Source organism: Pleurodeles waltl, chromosome 5 (genome assembly GCF_031143425.1).
Source record: "Pleurodeles waltl isolate 20211129_DDA chromosome 5, aPleWal1.hap1.20221129, whole genome shotgun sequence".
Taxonomy (NCBI): domain Eukaryota; kingdom Metazoa; phylum Chordata; class Amphibia; order Caudata; family Salamandridae; genus Pleurodeles; species Pleurodeles waltl.
In genome coordinates this window covers 657,176,751-657,197,784 of record NC_090444.1, presented here as the reverse complement: position 1 = coordinate 657,197,784, position 21,034 = coordinate 657,176,751, and the positions used below count along the sequence as shown (strand labels likewise).

The 21,034-nt window shown below is 39.9% G+C and overlaps 1 protein-coding gene across 1 annotated transcript in view; it reads left to right on the top strand.

Moving 5' to 3' along the window:
• LAMA4 (laminin subunit alpha 4) overlaps positions 1 to 21,034 on the top strand; it is a 557,086-nt gene that overhangs the window by 234,959 nt on the left and 301,093 nt on the right. Inside the window, exon 8 of the mRNA XM_069234539.1 lies at positions 4,056 to 4,151. Within this exon, the coding sequence (XP_069090640.1) occupies positions 4,056 to 4,151 (96 nt within the window). The remainder of the gene's footprint in view (positions 1 to 4,055; positions 4,152 to 21,034) is intronic.

Genomic DNA, 21,034 nt, shown 5'->3' with positions numbered 1-21,034 from the left:
ATGACGACATAATCTGTGAAGGGGTAATTGGATAGAATTGTGTGCATGTGTGACAAGTATGCTCAAAGGAAATATTCTATAACATACCAGGAGCGGCATGGAATAATCTGATGTGTAAAGCATTGGAACTGTGGGCAGGGGTTCTTGTTTTGTACGTGATGTTGTTTCAATGCAAAAAATAAATATTGAAAAAAACGTTAAATGCTCAATGAGGCATGTAGTACTACTTTGAGTTTGGAATGTTTATTCCCTTTAGTAACCAGATTACTCAAAAGTTTCCTTTTATGTAGGTCTGTTTGTGTGCCTTCTTTGCCATCTTGGGACTTTTCCTTCGGGTAGGTAGCTCTTTAAAGCTCTTCAAACAACTCCCTTTGAGTCACCAAATCTGATATGTTTAGCTAATTTATCAACAAAAATGTATTTTCTGGTTGCAATTACTTCTGATAGGAATTTGGGAAAGTTTGAAGCATGAATCATTTCTCCTTCTTACATGAACATTCTGCCTGAACAAACTATTTTATGACCTGACCCTGGCTTCCTTTCTAACATTCCTAACCCTTTCCATTGTACTAAGGATATCATTTTACCTTCTTTCTTTCCCAATCCATTGGGTGACAGGGAGAGGTTTCTTCACAATCTGGATGTTTGTAGAACATTATTGCTCAACTTACAAAACACTTAGGGCCAGATGTACAAGAAAATGGTGCATCGGTCCCGATGTGCCATTTTTCTTGCGCCGCCTCTGCCCCACCTAACGACACCATGGTTGCGCCGTATTTACAATACGATGCACCATGTCGCTCATTTCCACAACAGCGTCATAATTTATGATGCTTTTGTAGCGCATTGCTGGATTAGCGCCATAAATTATGGCTAGTGAAGCAAAGCACGAGGGAGGCCTTCAGGTTACTATGGGCCTGTCACTTTCACGCCTGCCTGAGAAGACGTTAAAAATGATGGAAAAAATGACACAGTGAAATCTTGTAGATTTCACTGCACCATTATTTGCAGCCTGCCTGCATGGGAACGCCCCCATTGCAAACATTATACCTGGGCAGGTATAATGTGGTGCCAGGGGTTACAATGCTAGGATTGCACCACTTTGTAAATATGGCGAAGGAGAATGGCTTCCTTAATGTCACATTATCTTTAAAAAATGACGCTAGTGTGGTGCTAAGAGGTGCTAGGGCCTTGAAAATCTGGCCCTTAGTGCCATGTTTAGGAGAGAGTTGCGTCATTCTTGCACCATGCAATGTGGTGCATGCGCAGAGAAACTCCAAAATACGACTCATCAAGCCATGCAAGGCCACCTTGTGTGGCCCTGAGTGGATTGATAAATCCAGAGCAATTAAATGGAATGCAAATTGCGGCATTGCATTGCTCTACCCCAGGGAGGCTTTGCGTGGATGTTCCAATGCAACACCTACGGATTTTGATGCATTCCCAGATTTACTGAAAGTGGTAGACCTGGGAGTGCACCAGATCTCCTTTGCCTCACCAGGTGAGGTGTAACGAGGAGAAATACCTTTATTTCTCCTCGTATTTTCCTCTTTCTATGTGTGCTGCAGAAGGCAGCACACCAAAAAAGAGGAAAATGCCCCAGTGGATTGTTTTGTGCAGGAAGGTATTCCTTTTCCTGCACAAAACAACTCCTCCTTACAATGCAACCACTCTTGCACCATGGTGCAAAGGTACCTGCATTGGTTCTAGGCACCCAAAATGGTGCCAGCATGGAGAAACATCAGGAATGTGCTGTATCCTTTTAAGTACAGTGCAATCTTGCACTTTCCCTGTCACACAGAGCAGCTCAGCAAGTTGACTGGTTGCGCTGCGAGACTGTCTCATAAATATGCCTCTTAGGCCCTGATTTATACTTTTTGACGCAAGCCTGCATTAGCCAGGTTTGCGCCAGAGCACCAGCTGGGCACCATATTTAAGGAATGGTGCAAGCCGTCGCTAACGCCCGATTTGCATCAAAATACATGATGCTAACCGGGTAGGGGAGGCGTAGGGAAAACTGCAGGTTGTGCATGAAAGAATGGCGCTAGTCAGGTTAGAGTCAAAATAATTACTCTAACCTGACAAGTGCCTTTGTTAAACGCACAACCCCCATGGACATGACTCCTGTCTAAATAAAGACAGGAGTCATGTCCCAATGGGCTGGGGGACTTAAGTCCACTGGGCATGGCCCTTGGGCACAGTGCCATGTAGGTGGGCACATGTTAGGCCCCCCTATGGTACTTAAAAAAAAAGGTAAATACTTACCTCTACTTAACTGTACGTACCTGGGATGGGGTCCCCCATCCTCCGCTGGCCCTTTGGTGTGGGTGGGGGTGTCCCTGGGGCATGGGGAGGGCACCTGTGACCTTATTCCATGGTGTTCCACCATGGAAATGGGCCCACAGGTCTCCTAATATCTGCCCTGACCCAGGCGTTAAATAATGGCGCTAAGCTTGCTTAGTGCCATTATTTAATCCCACCTCCCTCCCGTGCACCATTTTTGCAAAGGAGGATAAATGAGGCGCTGGGGCCTTTGAGTCATGTTTAGCCCGGGAACGCCTACCTTGCATCTAATTGACACAAGGTAGTTTTCCTCAGGCAAAAAAATGATTTTAACTCCAATATTTTGGCACTAGACATGTCTAGCACCAAAATATAAATATGAAGTTAAGTTTGTGCTGAATTTGCGTAAAATTAATGACGCCAATTCAGCGCAAACAGGGTATAAATATGCCCCTTAGTCATTAAGAAACTCACACTCTACATTTAAAGTTTTTGGTCCAAGAGGAAAATATGAGAAAACCTCTGTTTCTACACTTGGTAAGTGGGTTAGAGGGGCAACAATTCGAAAAGCGTATGATTCTTGAGGAATGACTTTTCTTTATGTGTACAAGCATGTTCGAATAGGGGTATGGCTGCAAAAGGTATGCAGAGATGAAACCCCATTGTCCCAGTGTGCTTTGGTTTGTCATTATTGTTTAGGTGATACGGTATGAAAAAGGTTCTCTTGGCTCCAGTGTTTTGCAAAACAGTTGCCCTGAATGTATTATGATTTATGTTTATTGAATATATTAGTGACTAACAATATGTATGTGAAATGCTCTCAATATGAGATGTATAAGAGATGGTCATTTTGGCTTGCTATATTCTCAATAAGTTAAGACTGCGACGAGAAAGAGAGACAAGGAGGTAATGACCTGATAATCTTCATTCTTCAATATTCTGAGTCAAGGTTTTCCTAGTCCCAATCCTCATATTACCCTTGCCACCTTCTTACCTTCTCATGAAATATACATGAAACTAACAGCATTTAATGAGGGCAGAGGAGGGCAATGTTGAATAGTAAAAGAGGATAGAGCAATTGTATGAATCATCCTATTCTATCTCGAGGGAGCAATCCTTAAGAAGGTGTTTCCAAAGGTAGACTGCACAAAGTCAGAAATGTACTACCCTAGAATTACAACTATGTTTCAAGTAATCTTCAGTTATTTTGGGAATTCCAAAGAAATTCAGGTGTAATACTGCCAAATTTACATCAGTTGTAGATTTGCATGAAAGCTCCAATTTACAAAATGTACTAATGCATATTTTCTACTAGGTAAATAGGCATTAGTACGTGATACGTAAATGTGCATTTGTACATATCAATTTATTTATTTTCTCCACACAGAAATAATTTGGCCCTGCAGAGAACCACCTTCTACTACAGGCTAGGAAATTCGAGGGTGTTACTTTCCTTTCTCATATCATGAAAAGCCACTTATTCTTGATTTTCACAGGAATACATTTGTTCAAATTGGTGAAACCTTTGGCAGATTCTCTGCCTTCAAAGTGCAATTCTCGATTGAGGATTCGCAATTTATTTGTTGTAATAGCATTACAATGTTGCCTGAGAGCAATGGAATAGCAAATGTATTTTTTGGACACCTGAAAACCACTGAGGTGAACAAAGGGTGAATTGATAAATAAATGTTTAAGGATGCAGATGGAGTTTTAGTATATCATTACTTTTTTTTTAACTGCCCTTCTTCAATTCACTGGCTTTGTCTGTGTAGGATGCGACTGTGATGGAGGGCCTTGTGACCGTCAAACAGGAGAATGCTTGGCGGAAGACCCCGAGGCTCCTGGCAGCACCTCCTGCTCGCTCTTCGGTAAGTATTCTTCACCAGCATTTATCAAGCATAAACCTATAAACCTATATCAGAGTATGATGTGGTGGGTGGGCAGTCATCTACTTGAATTCTTCAAAGTGTTTTGTTTTTTACTGTATCGACATGTATTTGTTTTTGTGCTGCTATAAAATCCAATTCTGCGCTCATTTCTATAACATGATAAAATCCACCATAGGTCACCTGTCTCTAAAATAAAGGAAAAGTTCTTCATACGTTTTCTAAAATTCGTGTAACAAGTCATGTTGCATAAATCTATAGGTGAACTATATTATAGAAACTCAGCCTAATAAAAGAAATACCTCTGCATCTGATATGCTTACTGTAGGAACCACAATTCTTGAATGCAGTTTCAGGTATGAAGGTCTCTTGCCATACACTCCCAGATATGATGTAGAAAAAATATTGAACACGTAGTGAGCTTTCACAGCTAGTCAATGCAGTGCTTCAGGAACAGCCTAGTGGAAATGCCAGTTACTTGATTTTGAAGCACCTTCGTCGGTTATACAAACTATTGTGAAAAATAAGCATACTATGCATTGCGGCACTCACATTGTGACCCATTCATCATCATGACCACTGTGGTCAATTCGTTTTAAATCAAAACAGGCCTAATTTTCCTGAGCAACTTCAAATAGCATGATGTACACCTCACAGAGACATTAACCTATCATTGACAGGCCACTTCTGAAGAATTTGGATGAAGCAGAATGTATGTGTTATTAGTGAAAACTATTGTTCTTTCACGGTATTGATTTTGTGGGGTTTGCATGGTGTACAATGGAGTAAAACGTGTCTTCAGTGTCATTAAATCGGTGCAATTTGGTCTTCATTGTAACCTGAATATCACTGTAGATTGGCTGGAATTGAGCAATGTCTACAGAGAGAACACCAGATAGCTTGAAAATAGTGTATGTGTCAGCAAATGTATGAAGACAAGCACCAACTCTAGAGTTTGGATGTCATGATGACAACATGACCACTGTGGCATGAAACAATTCTGAGGTTAACTCTAGTGTGACACAACACTAGTCCCATCAGGAAGCAGGAAAACTAGACATTGATATTATCCAGCGCCCCCTCCATGATGAGCTGATGGTCCATATACACCCACAACTGAGCCTCAAGCATATTACTTTGTTCATATATTAAGGTCATCACGATGCCTCTAAAAGGCCAAACCAAGTATTGAGTGCTCCTCAATCTGACCCTGAAGAGGCTAGTCACCCAATCTCCAGTACCTTAGAAAGAAAGCAGACTTTATAGTAAGACTGATAAATACTCACCCATGCAGAACTCCAAGATGTCGTTTTCAATGGTAATAATTATTCAAAATAGGTGGTAGTAAAAATAGTAGTCTTATTTACCATTTTATTGGTTCCCTCCACAATTGTCTGCATTTCAGATTTGTTGTCTTTTTCTAAAAGCACTCTATTAAAGTGAATGAGTTTCACCCGTTCTGTATGTTTTTGCTCTCGGAAAATGCCTTTATTTAACCTTATAAAATGTAATTTTCACACAAAGTTGTATTTCAATTTGTTTTTCTACAGCTTTGAACTTTGAACCCCTGTTATATACTCTTTCGTTTTTATGCAACTACGCGATTGATGTCGCTCTGCCATGCACCTTAACCCCAAGTTCTGCTATCTCTTGTTCATTCGTTGCCATCACTTTGCACGTTGCTCTGACTCAGTTGGCTTACCTCATGTGCCCTCCGTGTTGCTTTCCCCACAAGTGCCTGCTACGTTGCTTCCCCCGATGCACCCCCAGAATTGCTTCTCCCATGCCTCCCATGTTACATCCATAAATCATCTGTTGATTCTCCCCACTTGTTCATTCTCCCAGCCTCATTTTTTTGCATCCCACTTGCTTACGATTCAGTTTGTTTTTGTTAACTGATCCAACTCGGATCGGTAAAAAAAAATAAAAAAAATTGCTCCAATCATTATGTAGGCATGTGCATTTTTTTCATAGTCTTACTGCTCGGCATTAGAGTTGCTGTGCAGCACTGATAAAACTATTGGCAAAGCCAATAGGTCCCAACGGCGAGACCTATTCTCTTTTACAATGCTTATTTGTAATAGTGCTGTGGCATATACCTGCCTGACATGTTAGCCATTAAAAATCCTCAATCTTGTCAATCATGAAGGTATGTGTGGCGCTCAATGTATTTAGCACTGCAGAACGGTCAAAAAAGTTGTTTCGGTCCGTATTTAAACTTTTTGACGCAAAACTGCCAAATGCAGTTTTGGGTCAAAAAGTATAGCGCCGGCTTGCACCATTCCAGGACGCAAGCTGGGCCGAATATTCATGGAATGGCACAATCTGGCGCAAAGGGTGGGCTAGGGTAAAATTGTTGTTAGCCGGGTGGGGTTGGTGGTATGGGAAAAGAGGGTTTTGCAACAAAAAAATTATGTTACGCTGGTTAGAGTAAATAAAAATGACTCTAACGTGCCTAGCGTAATTTCTTGACGCAAACCTACCATAACACATGACTCCTGTCTTATAAAAGACAGGAGTCATGCCCACCACCCCAATGGCCTGCCCAAGGGACAACTGTCCCCTGCGCATGGCCATTGCACCCAGTGCCATTTAGGAGGGCCCATTTCATGGCTCCCAATGGCACTTTAAAAAATAACACAAAATACTTACCTCTATTTACATACACTTACCTGTGATGGAGACCCCCATCCTCTGCTGTCCCTCTGGTGAGTGTGGGGGTGTCCCTGGGGTCTGGGAAGGGCACCTGTGGGCTATTTCCATAGTGTTCCACCATGGAAAAAGCCCACAGGCCCCCTAATGCCTGACCTGACCCAGCAACATTATTTAAGCCCACCTCCCTCCCGTGCACCATTTTTTCACGGGAGGAAAAATAAGGCGCCTGGGCCTTAGAGTCACTTTTTGACTGGGAACACCTACCTTGCATCTCATTGATGCAAGGTAGTTTTCCGCAGGCCAAAAATTACTTTAACTCTAATATTTTGATGCTAGACAGGTCCAGCATCAAAATATAAATATGGAGTTAAGTTTGCGCTGAAATAGCTTAAAAACAATTAAGCTATTTCACTGCAAACAGAGTATAAATATGTCCATTTGTTTTGTGGAAAATGCTTAGACTCTGTCCAAATCAAAATTACAGAATACTTATCGGTTTTCATGGGTATTAATCAACAACTAAATATTAGCTATCTTATAAAGAAAGAAAACAGAAAAAAACTACATGTTCAGCCCTGTGTCCTCTTGCGTTCACGTGAGGGTTTACTATATCAGTTGTAATTTTTTGAAAATATCTCAAGTATACTTGTGATCAATAAAGGAATTGAAATATCAAGATATAGCATTGACAATAACTTTACAACAGGATTTAAACCGACTAAGGAGTTCGATTTTTAGATTTGGAGAAGGTGTTTTAACCCGCAACTGCATATTGTTCTTAAATTTAAATTTGCAAACTTTTAATTCTGAGTTTATTCAGGTGTTAGCGGCTTTGTAGCTGTAGTTTTTTCCACTTCATTTTGTTTCAATTAAATTATGCATCAGCTTGAAACAAATGTTAATTGTCCTGAGGATGTTACTTTTTTTCAATAGCAATATATTCCACCTACCAGTGACTACGACCTTTTTTACAAGATTTCTGGTTGTTATATTTATGCAACATACAAAACAGTTCAGTTTCAACTAGATAGATATGCATTATTAAAACCACAATGCAATGTAGTTTACTGACGGTCCAGTGCGCTCGGAGATGTTTGTGCCTTTTCAGGATAGAGCTAGGGATTTGGCTTGAAAAAGAAGGCATGCACAATTAAAAAGAAAGAGAGTGCAGAAACAAGGAAAATTGAAAAGAAAAGCAGAAGAGAGAGTAGAACAAGATAAAGTGTGAGAGGAATAGAAAGAAAGACAGAAACAAAGATGGAAAGACATAAGGGCTAGATGTACTAAGAATCAATTTGCAAAAAGAGTTCTGAAAATGCAATTTTGCGAACTGGCTTATTTACTAATATGTTGGTTCACAAACTAAGGAATCAAGGTGGGTTGGAATTTGACCTACCTCATGAATATTAAGAGTTGGTAACTTTTGAAAGTCTGTCTGAATTTCGGTCACAAATCATTGATGCATCTCATACAGATTCTCAATTTAAAAGGGGCTCCAACAACGCAGTCCGTCCAAATTGTGAATCAGCATCCATTGACAATCCCATTTCAGGAGTCATTTAAAGATTATCAGTTTCTAAAATGGGATTTGTACTTATGCAAAACCTCTTTCATAGTCCAAAATTCTCTTACTTTGCGAATCACAGCAAATTAGACTGCAAAATTAGTTAGTACATCTTGCTATACTAAATAAGGAAGGAGAATGAAAAGAAGCAGGGAAAGACAGAAAATAGAGACAGAAGTCAATGAAAGAACAATAGAACAATAAAAAGATAATGGAACCTGAAAGAAGGAAGAAAGAGAAAAATAAAGAAAAAAATACAAAAAAGAGAGACAGAAGAAAGAAAAATGGAAGAAATAAGGAAAAATAGATGGAGCAAAAGTGAGAATGAGGGAATGATGAAATAATGGAAAGAAAGGTGTAACGAAACGGAAAAAACTGATGGATAAAATGAATAAGAATGAAAAAAAAAGTAGGAAAGAATTTTTGTAAGACAGCCAGTAAGAAAGATTGGAAGATTGGAAGAAGGAAGGAATGATGTGAAAAAGGAAAACAGAAAGAAACAATAACGTGCAGGGCAAATAAAACTTAAATGGTGGGAGATGACACAACACACAGAAGTACAGAAATAAACTTTAAGAGGGAAGCTGGGGTCACATTCTTCACTCATTCACTGCACTTGCTCATTCAGAATATAATTCAGTGGGTGGCTGTTAGAAGTGTCAGCCTTAGGGTGGTCTTCCCCCAAACCTTTTGCCCTCACCCCTCTGATTGTTTTGCTAACCTCTATGCTGGCCTTTGGACTCTGTGCACTTTACCACTGCTAACTAGTGCTAAAGTCCTTGTGTTCTCTCCCTAAATGTGGTAGAATTGACTTATACCAATTGGCATATTTTATTTACTCATAAGTCCCGAGTAAAGTCTTACTGCCTGCCTGTAAATTAAATGCTACTAGTTGGCCTGCAGCAATGATTTTCCCATCCACTTATTTAGCCCTTCGAAACATGTCCCAGGCTTGCCATTGCAGCCTATGTGTGCAGTTTTAAACTACTGCCATTTCGACCTGGCAAGAAACACCTCTTGCCAGGCCCAAACTTTCCTTTTTAATATATATACGTCACCAGTAAGGTAGGCCCTGAGGGCAGGGGCAGTGTATTTAAACAGGAGGATGTGTACTCTTAAGTTTTATATGTCCTGGTAGTGAAAAACTCCTATATTTGCTTTTCAATACTGTAAGTCCTACCTCTCTCATAGGATAGCATTGGATTACCTCATCATATTTAATAAGTGATAACTTTCAGTTGGGAGTAGGTAGCCATGTCTTGTGTCTAAAAATTATATTTAAAAGCACTCTTTAATGTTAAAGTCAGATATTTTGCCATAATTCTGAATATTGCACTTTTAGAAAGTTGACCTTTTCTTCTCCTGCCCATTTGGTGTCTTCTGCCTGTATCCTGGTTCACATGACTAGGTGTAGTTGGAAGCTGGTCTTTGTGCATTGCTCCCAGACAGTGATCCAAAGGGGAGCTAAGTGTTGGCAGGATGGGATACTTTCAGTTAACGAGGGGTAGGAGCTATCTCACTTGCACATCAGAAAGGTCCTGCCTGAGCACTCTCACAAAGGGGTTTGACACTGGTGTATTGTGACCCCAGACAAGTTGGGGTCAGGGCAGGGAAGTAGGAAATTCCAAGTGCTATGGGGGGGGACCTCTAGAAACTTCACCTACTTTAATGTGGGCACCAGTCATAAATATTGAACCTCAGAGCCCCTAACTCTTCAGTATAGATCTGGACCCATGGACGGCTCAAAAGAATGTCTGCTGTGTACTCTGCAAGAAGGACTGCTATTCTGCTACCCTGGTGCCCTGTGAAGGACTGGACCTGCTTTTTGAATCCAGGACCACCAGAGTGACTCCATAGGGCAGGTTGGCTGGCCTCCTGATCAGAAGCCTCAGGGACAAGTCAGACTTCCTCCATCTTGAACTCAGCACCAAGATTCTCACAGCTGAGTCTTGCCCTCTCAAGTGGTGCCACTCCAGTCCTAGACCCTTGGCAGTGGTTCCAGCTGAACCGACACATCAGAGCCATGCTGCGAAACATCGCCTCACCAGAACTCCACATTGTAGCCACTGCACAACACACTTCCTTGCCAAAATCGGGACCGTTGCATGACCCGTTCCTGGTGCAGGACTTCATATTGCTGCTCACAGCCCTTCAGAATCTTCCGCTGCTGGATGCATCTTCGACACAAGTCCCTTGTTCACAGAATCCTCGACAACGGTACAGGACTCTGCATCACAATCCTTGCAGCTCCTTCAGAACCAGCAGATGCGTCATCACATGGAAAGCCCCTCATCTACAGCATCCTCAACGACGATGCAGGACCTTGCATCACAGCTTCACAGTTCCTAGGAATTGCCAGTGGGAGATGTATCTGCATCACGGGACTCTGCATCACTCCGCACTGAGGATTTAAGATACTTTAATTTGTCAGGCTTAACTGGGTCCTGTAGCCAGCCCAAGCTCCATCGCAGTCAGCTTAAGCTGGTTATTTTGGCCCAGGCCGGCACAACCAGATAACTACTGTTAGTGCTTTGTGCTTTTTGGAGCTATTTTCCACTATTTCTCAAAAAAATGATATCTTTGGTTTTACTGATTGGATTGTTGTTGCTTTCATCGTAAAATTATTTATGATATTTTACTCTATGTTTCTAAATTGGTGTTGGAGTTTTCTTCGGGTGTATTTGACTTTATTACTGGTTGAAATGCTGTATAAATACTTTACACATTGACTCTAATTTAAGCCTGATTCCTCGTGTGCCAAGCTACCAAAGTGTTAAGCTTGGTTTAATTTGGGGATGTTTGTGACTTCACCTTGACAAGGACTGTGGTTGCTGCTTGAGTAAAGTTTCACCCCCTCAACCAGTAACCAAATTTCTTACATTTGCATTTTACTTTTCTGGGCACTTCCTTGGGTTAATATCTAGCTCTAAATAAAAGGGTGTTGGTTTAAACCCTAATACAGCTGACTCAGACCCCTTATGCATTTAAGGTTTCTAGATGTATTTTACAAATGTATAGAAACACTCTAAAAACTCAGATGGTGATAAGCCAAAGTAAATCTCAAAATATGGCACAAATCCACATAGGAAATAAGTAGAGAATAAGGAGAAAAGACAATAATGTGAACAAAAATGAGAACAAGGAAAAGAAAGAAAAAAAACAGAGAATTAAGTTGTTTCATAAAATTTTAATTATGATGAAAGTTCACTCAAACACACTTCATTTACTGTAATTAAAAATAGTACACATGAAACAAGTGGAAAATGAAATTCAAATAAAGTTGCCAGCTTAATGATAGGTAGCAATTATCTTCGACAAACTAGATTCATCACTGTACTTTGATAAACTCTAACTTTTGGATTGAGTTCAAGGGTACATATTTATCTAATAAGTATTTAGAACAAGAGAGCACTAAAGATAGTTTTAGAATGAAATATCACTGACACAAGCATTGTGACAAAAATATCACCCCAAAAAAAATCGAGGACACGAATATCGACGTATTGCATACTTTGCCTGTAAGGTCAAAATAATGACCAAAAAATATAGACCACAATATCATCAGAAATAAAGTACATATATTTAGATTTTTCCCATTATGCATTATATAAACTTTAATGACTATGTTATCTTAAAATAAAATTCATTAAAATGCTTACAATATCAAAAATACATTTAAAAAAGTATAACTTAATACCTCTAATTTAAATCAATACTTTAAATTGATCATAAAAAATAAACACAATATTTAAAAAAATAAAATTATTTAAAGGTAAACAATAAGAAAAATTACAAATAATCCCTCATTATAATTGCACACACTCAATTTTTTAAAATGTCAACACGTACTATAACAATATTAAAATAAAAATAGTAAAGGATGTGTTAAATTCACTACTTCCAGTCCAACCTGACCAACAGTAGGAAAAGTTTTAGATATTGGTGGCTTCAAATTTACTATTCACTCATCAATGTAAGCAACGGTAAGGAAGGTATTGGACTTTGGAGGAGTAAAATTTGCTATTCCCACTCTAAAGTAAGCAGTAGTAGGGAACGTGTTGAACTTTGAAGGAACTGGATTTACTATTGCCACTCCATTGCAAGCAGCAACATAGGGACAATGTTGTTTTGTGAGGGGTCAGATTTACAACTCCCACTCCAACATAAGCAACAGTAGCGAAAATGTGTGCCTTTGTATTGGTCTAATTTACCATTCCTTCTCCGACGTAAGCAACAGTAAGAAACATGTTGGACTTTGGAGGTGTTAGAATTATATTTCCACTCTTATTAGTAACAGTAGGACCTTGGTCATGATCAGATTTCCTTTCCCACTTCAACATGGACAACTGGAGAGGAAGTGTTGGACTTTGGAGGTTTCTGATTTAGGGGCGTATTTAAGAGTCACTAGCGTCTCCTTGTGCCACATTAGCATAATTTTTTTAAATGCTGATGTTGGCCCAATGAAGCCAAAATCACTGCTCCATATTTACAAAGTGGTGTAACGCATGCATTGCACCAGTTTGTAACCGGCTGTCCCCCATTACAAGACCAAACCAAAAGTGCAAAGAAATCTAAGAGATTTCTTTGTGTCATTTTTTGGGGCACTTTTAATCCCTGCACAGAGTAGGTGTTAAAATGAGGCTCCCATTGTTTTCAATGGGCCTCTAGGTGCTTTGCAGGCCTACCGTTAAACATTTTTATGCTAATCTGGCAAAGCACCAAACTAGTGTCAAAAATGTTGATGCTATTTCCCTAACTACCACCATGGTGTGCCGTATGTCAAATATGGGGGACACTTGGTGGCGTTAGGCGGGGCTAAACGGGTGCAAGGAAAGTGGCCCTGCACTGGGTGCAGCGCTACTTTCTTAAATATGCCCCTGTACTTTTAAGGGGTCAGATTACATTTTACCAAAATAAGAAACAATAGTTAAATTGGTAGGCTTTGGTGGGGGGCTGGTCAGATTTAGGCCGATTGCTAAACTTGCGGGGATGAGGCCACTGTCAAGCTGGCGGCCTTTCCCCCAGTCATATTACTATGTTCCTACTGGGATGACCAGTGGAAACATCATATTACAGCGCAGTGCCTACGGTATTGGTCGCTGCTCCCTTAAGGGAGCCCTGACCAAATACCGTTGCACAACAGCACTCGCGGAATGCACCCTGGGTGCTTGGCAGGAGTCCACTGCACTGTCCATGACATGGTCATGGGCAGTGCAAGAGCCCCCTACTGTGGCCACCAGCACGGCGGTGAAAAGGCTGACAGAAAGGGGACTTGTGATCAGCACGGCGGTGCTGAACTCAGTGCTGCCATGGCTGACCATGAGTCTTACCACCGTCAGCCCTTTGGGAACCAATGCAGTTCAACTGCCAGGCTCGTAATGTCGTGATTGGACTGCCTGGCGTGCCGGCCTCGTAATGAGGCTCTTACTCTTTCCACTCCAGCCTGAGCAATGGTAGGGAAAGTGCTGGACATTGGAGGGATTAGATTTACTATTCTCACTCTGAAGCAAGCAACGGTAGGTAAAGTATTAAACTTTAGAGGAGTCAGATTTACTATTTCCACTCCAAAGTAAGCACAAGTAGGAAAAGTGTGCACTTTGAAGGGATCAGAATTACTATTCCCACTCCAATGTAAGCATTATATACATTATGTACATATAAAACATAAAGAAACTAAAATATATTTCCACAAATATATAAAGCAATAATATTTTTAAAATTATTTAATTTATAGCAATAATTAAAACTAAAAACACAAAATAGGCATGTAAATATATGGATAAAATTTGCACTACAAATATATTTGACATATTATATAATTTAAGATAATTTAACACACTTCACAACCTAGCACTACCCTAAAATTCCCCAAAACACAAAAACAAATTAAATTAATAATGGACAAAAATAACAATACAGATTATTAAACAAATAATACCACAATATAATTAATATACAAAATACCTAAAACATAATGTAACTAATCAATGTCCAAGCTGTTAAAACCAATAATCTTTTAAATAATGAATAATACATAATTATTATTCAAATTAACAAATTTATACTTTTAAAAAATATAATTAATTAAATGAATAAATATTTAAACTTCCCACCCTATTCCCCTACAAACCCAACAATCTGTCAAACAAATTGAAATAAAATAAAAATAAACTTTGAATATATTACCAAATCATAAAAACATAACTACACTAAAAAAAAACTAAACATACTTATCAGCAAAATGATAACTCATAAAAAAGAATAAAACTAAACAAAATATTATGTATAACTACATTTTAAAAAAAAAGATATGAAATACTTTAAAAAATGATATTCTTACTACCAGTATTCTGACCCTTCATATTTTAGACAAAGTGTTATTTGTGACACAATATTTGTGTCCATCAATATTTTTGGAACAATATTCTGGTGGAATATCTTAAAGACATTACTGCTCAAGTACCATTGGTCCTTACTGGGAGGTTTCTAGACTGCTGGCATTTTTTGATTTCGTGCACTGCCATTCTGCTAATCAGGGCCCAGTGTATATTGTTTGACATCTAAAATATGGTACAGTTAGCTGGGTCCTAACTTGGCATATTTAACTAACCTTTAAGGTTATAGTATATTGTGCAGAAAGAAACACATGGCATGGAAAGTTAAATGTTACTTTTGGACTACAGCACATATTGTGCCAGCTAGTAGTGGGACAAGAAAACATTGCTTCAGGTCTACCAGCGTAGCTTGACTGCTATAGTTAAAGCCTGCAGAATGACAATTTTGTCACTGAAGAACCTCTTTTTATATAATAATGTCAGACCTGTACAAGCCCTGTAGTCCACGAGATGAGGTGCATGGTATTTAAAAGTGGGACATGTAGAAATGTAGGGGCATATTTAAGAGTCCCTAGCCCCACCTTGCACCACATTAGCATAATTTTCTTTATGCTAATGTGGCCCAACGAGGCCAAAATCACAGCACCAGATTTACAAAGTGGCATAATGTATGCATTGCACCACTTTGTAACCCCTTGCACCACATTGTGCCTGCGCCAGGCATAATATATGCAAAGGGGCCGTTCCCCAATATGGGGGCTGAAAAAATGGTGCAAAGAAATCTAAAATATTTCTTTGTGCCAGTTTTTTCAGCATTTTTAACTCCTTCACACAGCACACGTTAAAATGAGGCCCATTGTTTTCAGTTGGTCTCTAGGTGCTTTGCAGGATTAACGTCAATTTTGTTTACACTAATCCAGCAAAGCGCCAAACTAACATCAAAAATGTTGACGCTAGATCCATAACTACCACCATGGTGCGCCGAATGTTAAATATAGCGCACACATGGTGGTGTTGGGGGGCACTAAGGGAAGCAATTAAAGTGGCTCCACTGGGTGCAGTGCCACTTTTCTTAAAAATGCCCCATAGTGTTTTGAGATCCCTACAGTATCATGGCCCTAAAATGCATTTGCACTGTGGAAGTCTATTGCTGTTCTAAAATAAAACAGAATACAATTTAAAAGATTAATTCTGATGCCTGGGGTATGATACTGGCTGGAAAAAACCTGGAACCTGCTGGTGGCCTCTGATGGTTTGGGTTCTGACCCATGAGTGCTGTTCCAGAGATCCTGGGACCCTCGGTTCTGTCTAACTGGGCTTCTCCATCAATTTCTGAAAAGCTCAGACTTTGGAAATATTTAGACTTCCTCGAAAACAGTCTGCAAGCTTGTGCCACTGAAAGATTTTGACTTCTAATTCAGAGACTTTAGTCTGAAGGTAAAATCTTTGACCGGACACAAATCCGCTTGGTGCATCTGACTTGTGCTCCATCACTGTCAGCCTGAACACCCACCAAGGTTCCGTGCATGCGCAAGCAGTACTTTCAATTGGAGCTTCTTGTTTCAAGCAACACATAATAGTATGTTAATCCAAAAATACAGTTAATATAGAGTTATAAACATGTCTCTTTCTAAAAGAAATGTCTCAACTTGACCAATAAATATTTAACTTTCAGTAATAGTCATTGTAATGATGCCTCTCTTTTTGTGCCCAAGTAACTTCATAAGCCACTGTGCACATTTTCATGCTGTGCATACTGCACCATGATTTCTTACCTCTCCAAGTTGATCTACTGTAATTTGGGGAGGGTCAAGGAGTCTTGAGAAATCCATACTAAATAAGGTTGCTCTAAAAAAATGTATTTCTCGATATGGTTCCCAGTCGCTGATCTCCTTTCTTCCTTTTACCACATGGAATACACAAAAAATATACCTACACTCTGCCACCCTCACCTCTCTCCACGCCTGCCTCCCTCCTTTCCTTGAAACACCTAAATAAAAATCTAGAATCTTACAACTCTCCACCATCTCACTGTAAACATCTCTTGTCTTCATCCTTCCATTGTTTCAAAAAATACCTGGCACTTCCCAGTCACGGCTCGCCCTGCGGTAAAGGGATGGGGCAGCATGACACGTGGCGAGTGGGGGGGAGGGTGGTGGTTTGGGACACAAAGCACAACATTAAATTAAAAAAAAGAAGAATCTTACCTTACTACAATGTACCGCACCGCACTGCTCCGCTCCTCTGGCTCCTTTTGCAGGCACAGGCTCCCAACCAATCCTAATGCTGCTTTCATGCTGCTGGCAGCATGAAAGCAGCATTAGGATCTTCTGGAGCAGCCTGGCTTGCCATTCTGAGGCAGGGGTATAAAGTATGTGCCACAAGAGCCTGCCTTCAGGGAAATGTGTTCTAAGTGCTAAAATACCATAGTCAACAAGCTAATGCAACAGATCATGCTCATCTCCATTTTCATGATATCTCTCCCAGCCTGTTCGGATATTTAACCAACAAGCGTTCCTCAGACTTTCCTAACAATGTCAGATGCTAATATTAGACTGTATGACAATAGAAATGTCCTTGGAATTACTAAGAGAGAATTCTACACAAAATCTTCAAGAAACCCAATGCCCTGATCAGTGTATAAGATAGCTTAATGGTTTGATGCATCTATGTTGCAATTGGGTTCCACCCATTCAGTACACCTGGATTTTTTTGCTTTTTGGTTCACCTGCTTTTGGACTTTTTACTGTGGGTGGGTCTCACTACAGGTGCACAGATAGTCTGGTGCAATGGGGACTCTGCAGGATTAGATATTGACCTAGGATCGGCCTTATAATGTTAGTGTACACTAATAGGGAAAGTCAGTGTGATTTGCTGTTTTATCTATAGTGACACTTTATTATACACATAGAGAGTGAACTGCTTTAGAGTGCAGTTTTGCTTCCTTCTGGTCTAAAGAGACCATGGACATCCTGATATGGGGTATAATCTGTGCTGGAAAATCAATTCTGCAATTCCCAAAATGATATCTTTACATTTTATGGGTCATCCAGAATTGTTATATTTCTCTGGCTCAGGATCAGAGCCCAGGCCTTTAGTCACCTTTCTGTGCAAGTGGCGTAGAATGCAGTGGCATACAGTAGATTGTTTCAGGGTAGTATCAAGTGGTGTGGAGTGGAGTAGTGCAAGGGAGAGTGCAGTGATGTAAAGTAAATTAGCATAGAGTGCAGTGCCATAGAGTGCAGTGGTGCAGATTAGATTAAAGTGGCATACAGTGGATTGGCGTAGAATGCAGTGACATAGAGAAGAGTGGTACAGAGCAGAGTGCATTGGTTTAGAATGGATTGGCATAGAGTGCAGGGATGTATAGTGCAGTGGCATTGGGTGCACTGTTGCAGAGTAGAGTGGTGTAGAGTGGAGTGCCATAGAGTGGAGAAAAAGTTGTCCCTTTTGCAGCAAGATTGGCAAATAAGCCCTCTCACTTTGAAGTCAGAGAAAGAAGAACAAACACCAAGTTCCCTGGAAGACAGAGCCTGACATGTGACCTCTGTCTTTGAATGCATAGCAAATGTGACAAGAAAAGAACAGTTTTTAAAGGCCCATTTACAGAAATCGATCACTGGTGGGAAAAAACAGCAAATAGAGTGTGCTCCATGAAAGGGCTGAACCCAAGCTTGACAGCCTAAAACAAATAAAGCCATCAAATAGAAACAAGCAAAAGTTACTTACAAACCACAAAGTCAATGGTAAACAATGGGCGGAATGCATTCCCTGGGAAAGTTCCTGAATGTCTCCAACATGTCTTTAGCAAACTAGACACAGACTTCAAATTAAAAAGAGGAAGAGAAGAGAGTGGAAGGCTCAGTGGGGAAGAAGATGCTGGGGAATCAACAGGGGCATGGCTAGTATTGTGAAACAAGAAAAGAAGTAAGATGAGATGGGTCCAAATATACAGAGGTGTTCATTTGAGTTCCTTGAGAAAGAGGTCATTCGTTAGTCAAAGTTATAAATCCACTGAGTCACGTATCTCATCATTTAGTCTTGTTCATGGATATTGGTGCAATGGACAACACAAATGTCTTTGTAAACTACTAGTGCATTTTATAACAACATAATAGAATATCTGTAGTCGTTCTATTTGCTTGAGAAAAACTATTCCGATTTCAGAATTCATGTGAACATTTCCCTTTATTGGACATATACATCATTATACTAAACTGTGATTTCCTAAATGCGATTCTCTATGAATCGCAATTAGGTAATTTCTATTTAAATGGATGAAACTCCAGGAGTTTCATTTAGCGTTTCTTAATTGGTCACAAGTCGACCTACCTCATTAATATTAATGAGGTAGGTCTCAATATGCGACCCATTAGGAATCACAAAAATCACAGGGATGGTGGGCTGCTGAGCTCAGCAGACCATCATGTCTGTAATTGTTTTTAAATAAAGCATTTTTTTTAAATGCAGCCCGTTTTCCTTAAAACAAAACGGGATGCATTTAAAAAATAAAGATGAAAAGTTGTCTTTTAATTTTTTAAGAGCAGGCAGTTGTCTATGGGACCACTGCCTGCTGTTAAAAAATGTTTCCGCTACCATTCACAAAGGGGAAGGGGTCCCTTGGGAACCCCCTTCCCATTTGCGAATGCGTTCGACCTACTTGAAGTAGGTGGTAAAATGTGAATGTTTTGCGACCGCATTTCGATCACAAAACATTCCTACATACTGCTGAGATTCGGTATTAGGAAGGGACACCCTTGACACTCCCCTTACTAATCACGAATCGGGATGTATGCACAATTCCAAATTGTGATTCGGTAACATGTTACTGAATCGCAAATTGAAATTCATACATGGCAGAATGCATTTTTGCGATCACAAACAGCCCGATTGGGCCATCTGCAACTGCAAAACTGCATGATACATATGACCCCAGGTGTTTTATATGTCATTCCTGTTTGTTCTTTGTTGACATGTGACAAAAGAAATCACAGAAATCCAATAAAGTTTTACATTGCAGCTTGACGCGTTGTATTCATTAGTGTAGTTTCTAAAAGTTGCTTTAGAGGTAGTTGCCTTTCTTATTGGTAGCACTATTTTGTAGCAGATATTTTCTGTTACTATGCCAGGCTAGCAGAGATGTTTGGGGGGTCCAGGCCAAAACATGTCAGGGAATGGGAGGAGCCCAATCTAAAGCATGTCGTGGGGTACACCACTCACTAAACTCCACACTGATAACATGCAAATGCATTGATCTCTGTATATAATCTCAAGTGGACCACACAGCATATTTGAAGGTATTTAATTATGTAGGGTGTGTTCTCCTTTACGTGCACTCTTTTGCTCCAACACATTACATTGAAGAGCCAGTGGTTGAGCACACTCCTACAGACCATGCAGTGTAGCTATGGCCCACTATCCTATGGCTCCGGACACTTCTTAGAAGGCAGTTTTTGTTCTCATTTAAACCAGTGCCCACAGATACTGACTGCAGACCACAGCCTCACGTTCCTTAAAGTTTAGGATCGAAATGCAAGCAACGAGTCAGAACTACGGAGTCATGAAAAATGATGATCTAGGCACTAACAAGGAAACAAAACCACATTGGCATTAAAATTGAAGTCCCAGATACTGGTAGCTGCCTAAAAGCACAATATAACCAATTTGTAATGGGCAGTTAACGCACACATTAAATGAGTGTGTCTTGAGAATGAAATATGCATATATGAAATAGAAAGATTGTTTATAAATGAAAAAGAAGCATAGTAATTCCATTCCATACTGTTTTTATAACACACTACACATTCTCAGGCTTATAGTGTTATATAATTTTTGCAAAAAAGGAAACATGTAGGTTAGTTCCCACGTTTAGCTGGAAAGCATCTCCTTTATATGGCACACACTACAACAACAGTGACCCTCTGAATCTGCTCACTTCAAACGTCTGTTTTTATAGCAGATTTCTTAAGCATAGGATTGGCACGGTGACATCCACACCTAGCTAAAAAGTTATAAAGCCTCTTGCCATTTTACTGCAGTCTTTGAACATGGGATTAACACAGTGCCACCCAAGCCAAGCTGAACAATGATAATAGCCTTTTACCACTCCTGGCACAGTATTACAGGTTTGGATTGGTAAAATACCAACCAAGTCAATCTGGAATTAATAAAGGCAACCCCTGACACCTGTTTTGCTCTGGTTAGAGCTCTTCAGAGAGGTATAACTTTGTCCAGATGCAAGGGACTACCCGGTACAAGTCAAGATAATAAACTTGCAGGCTTAGAATGATATATATATAGTCTTTTTTTTT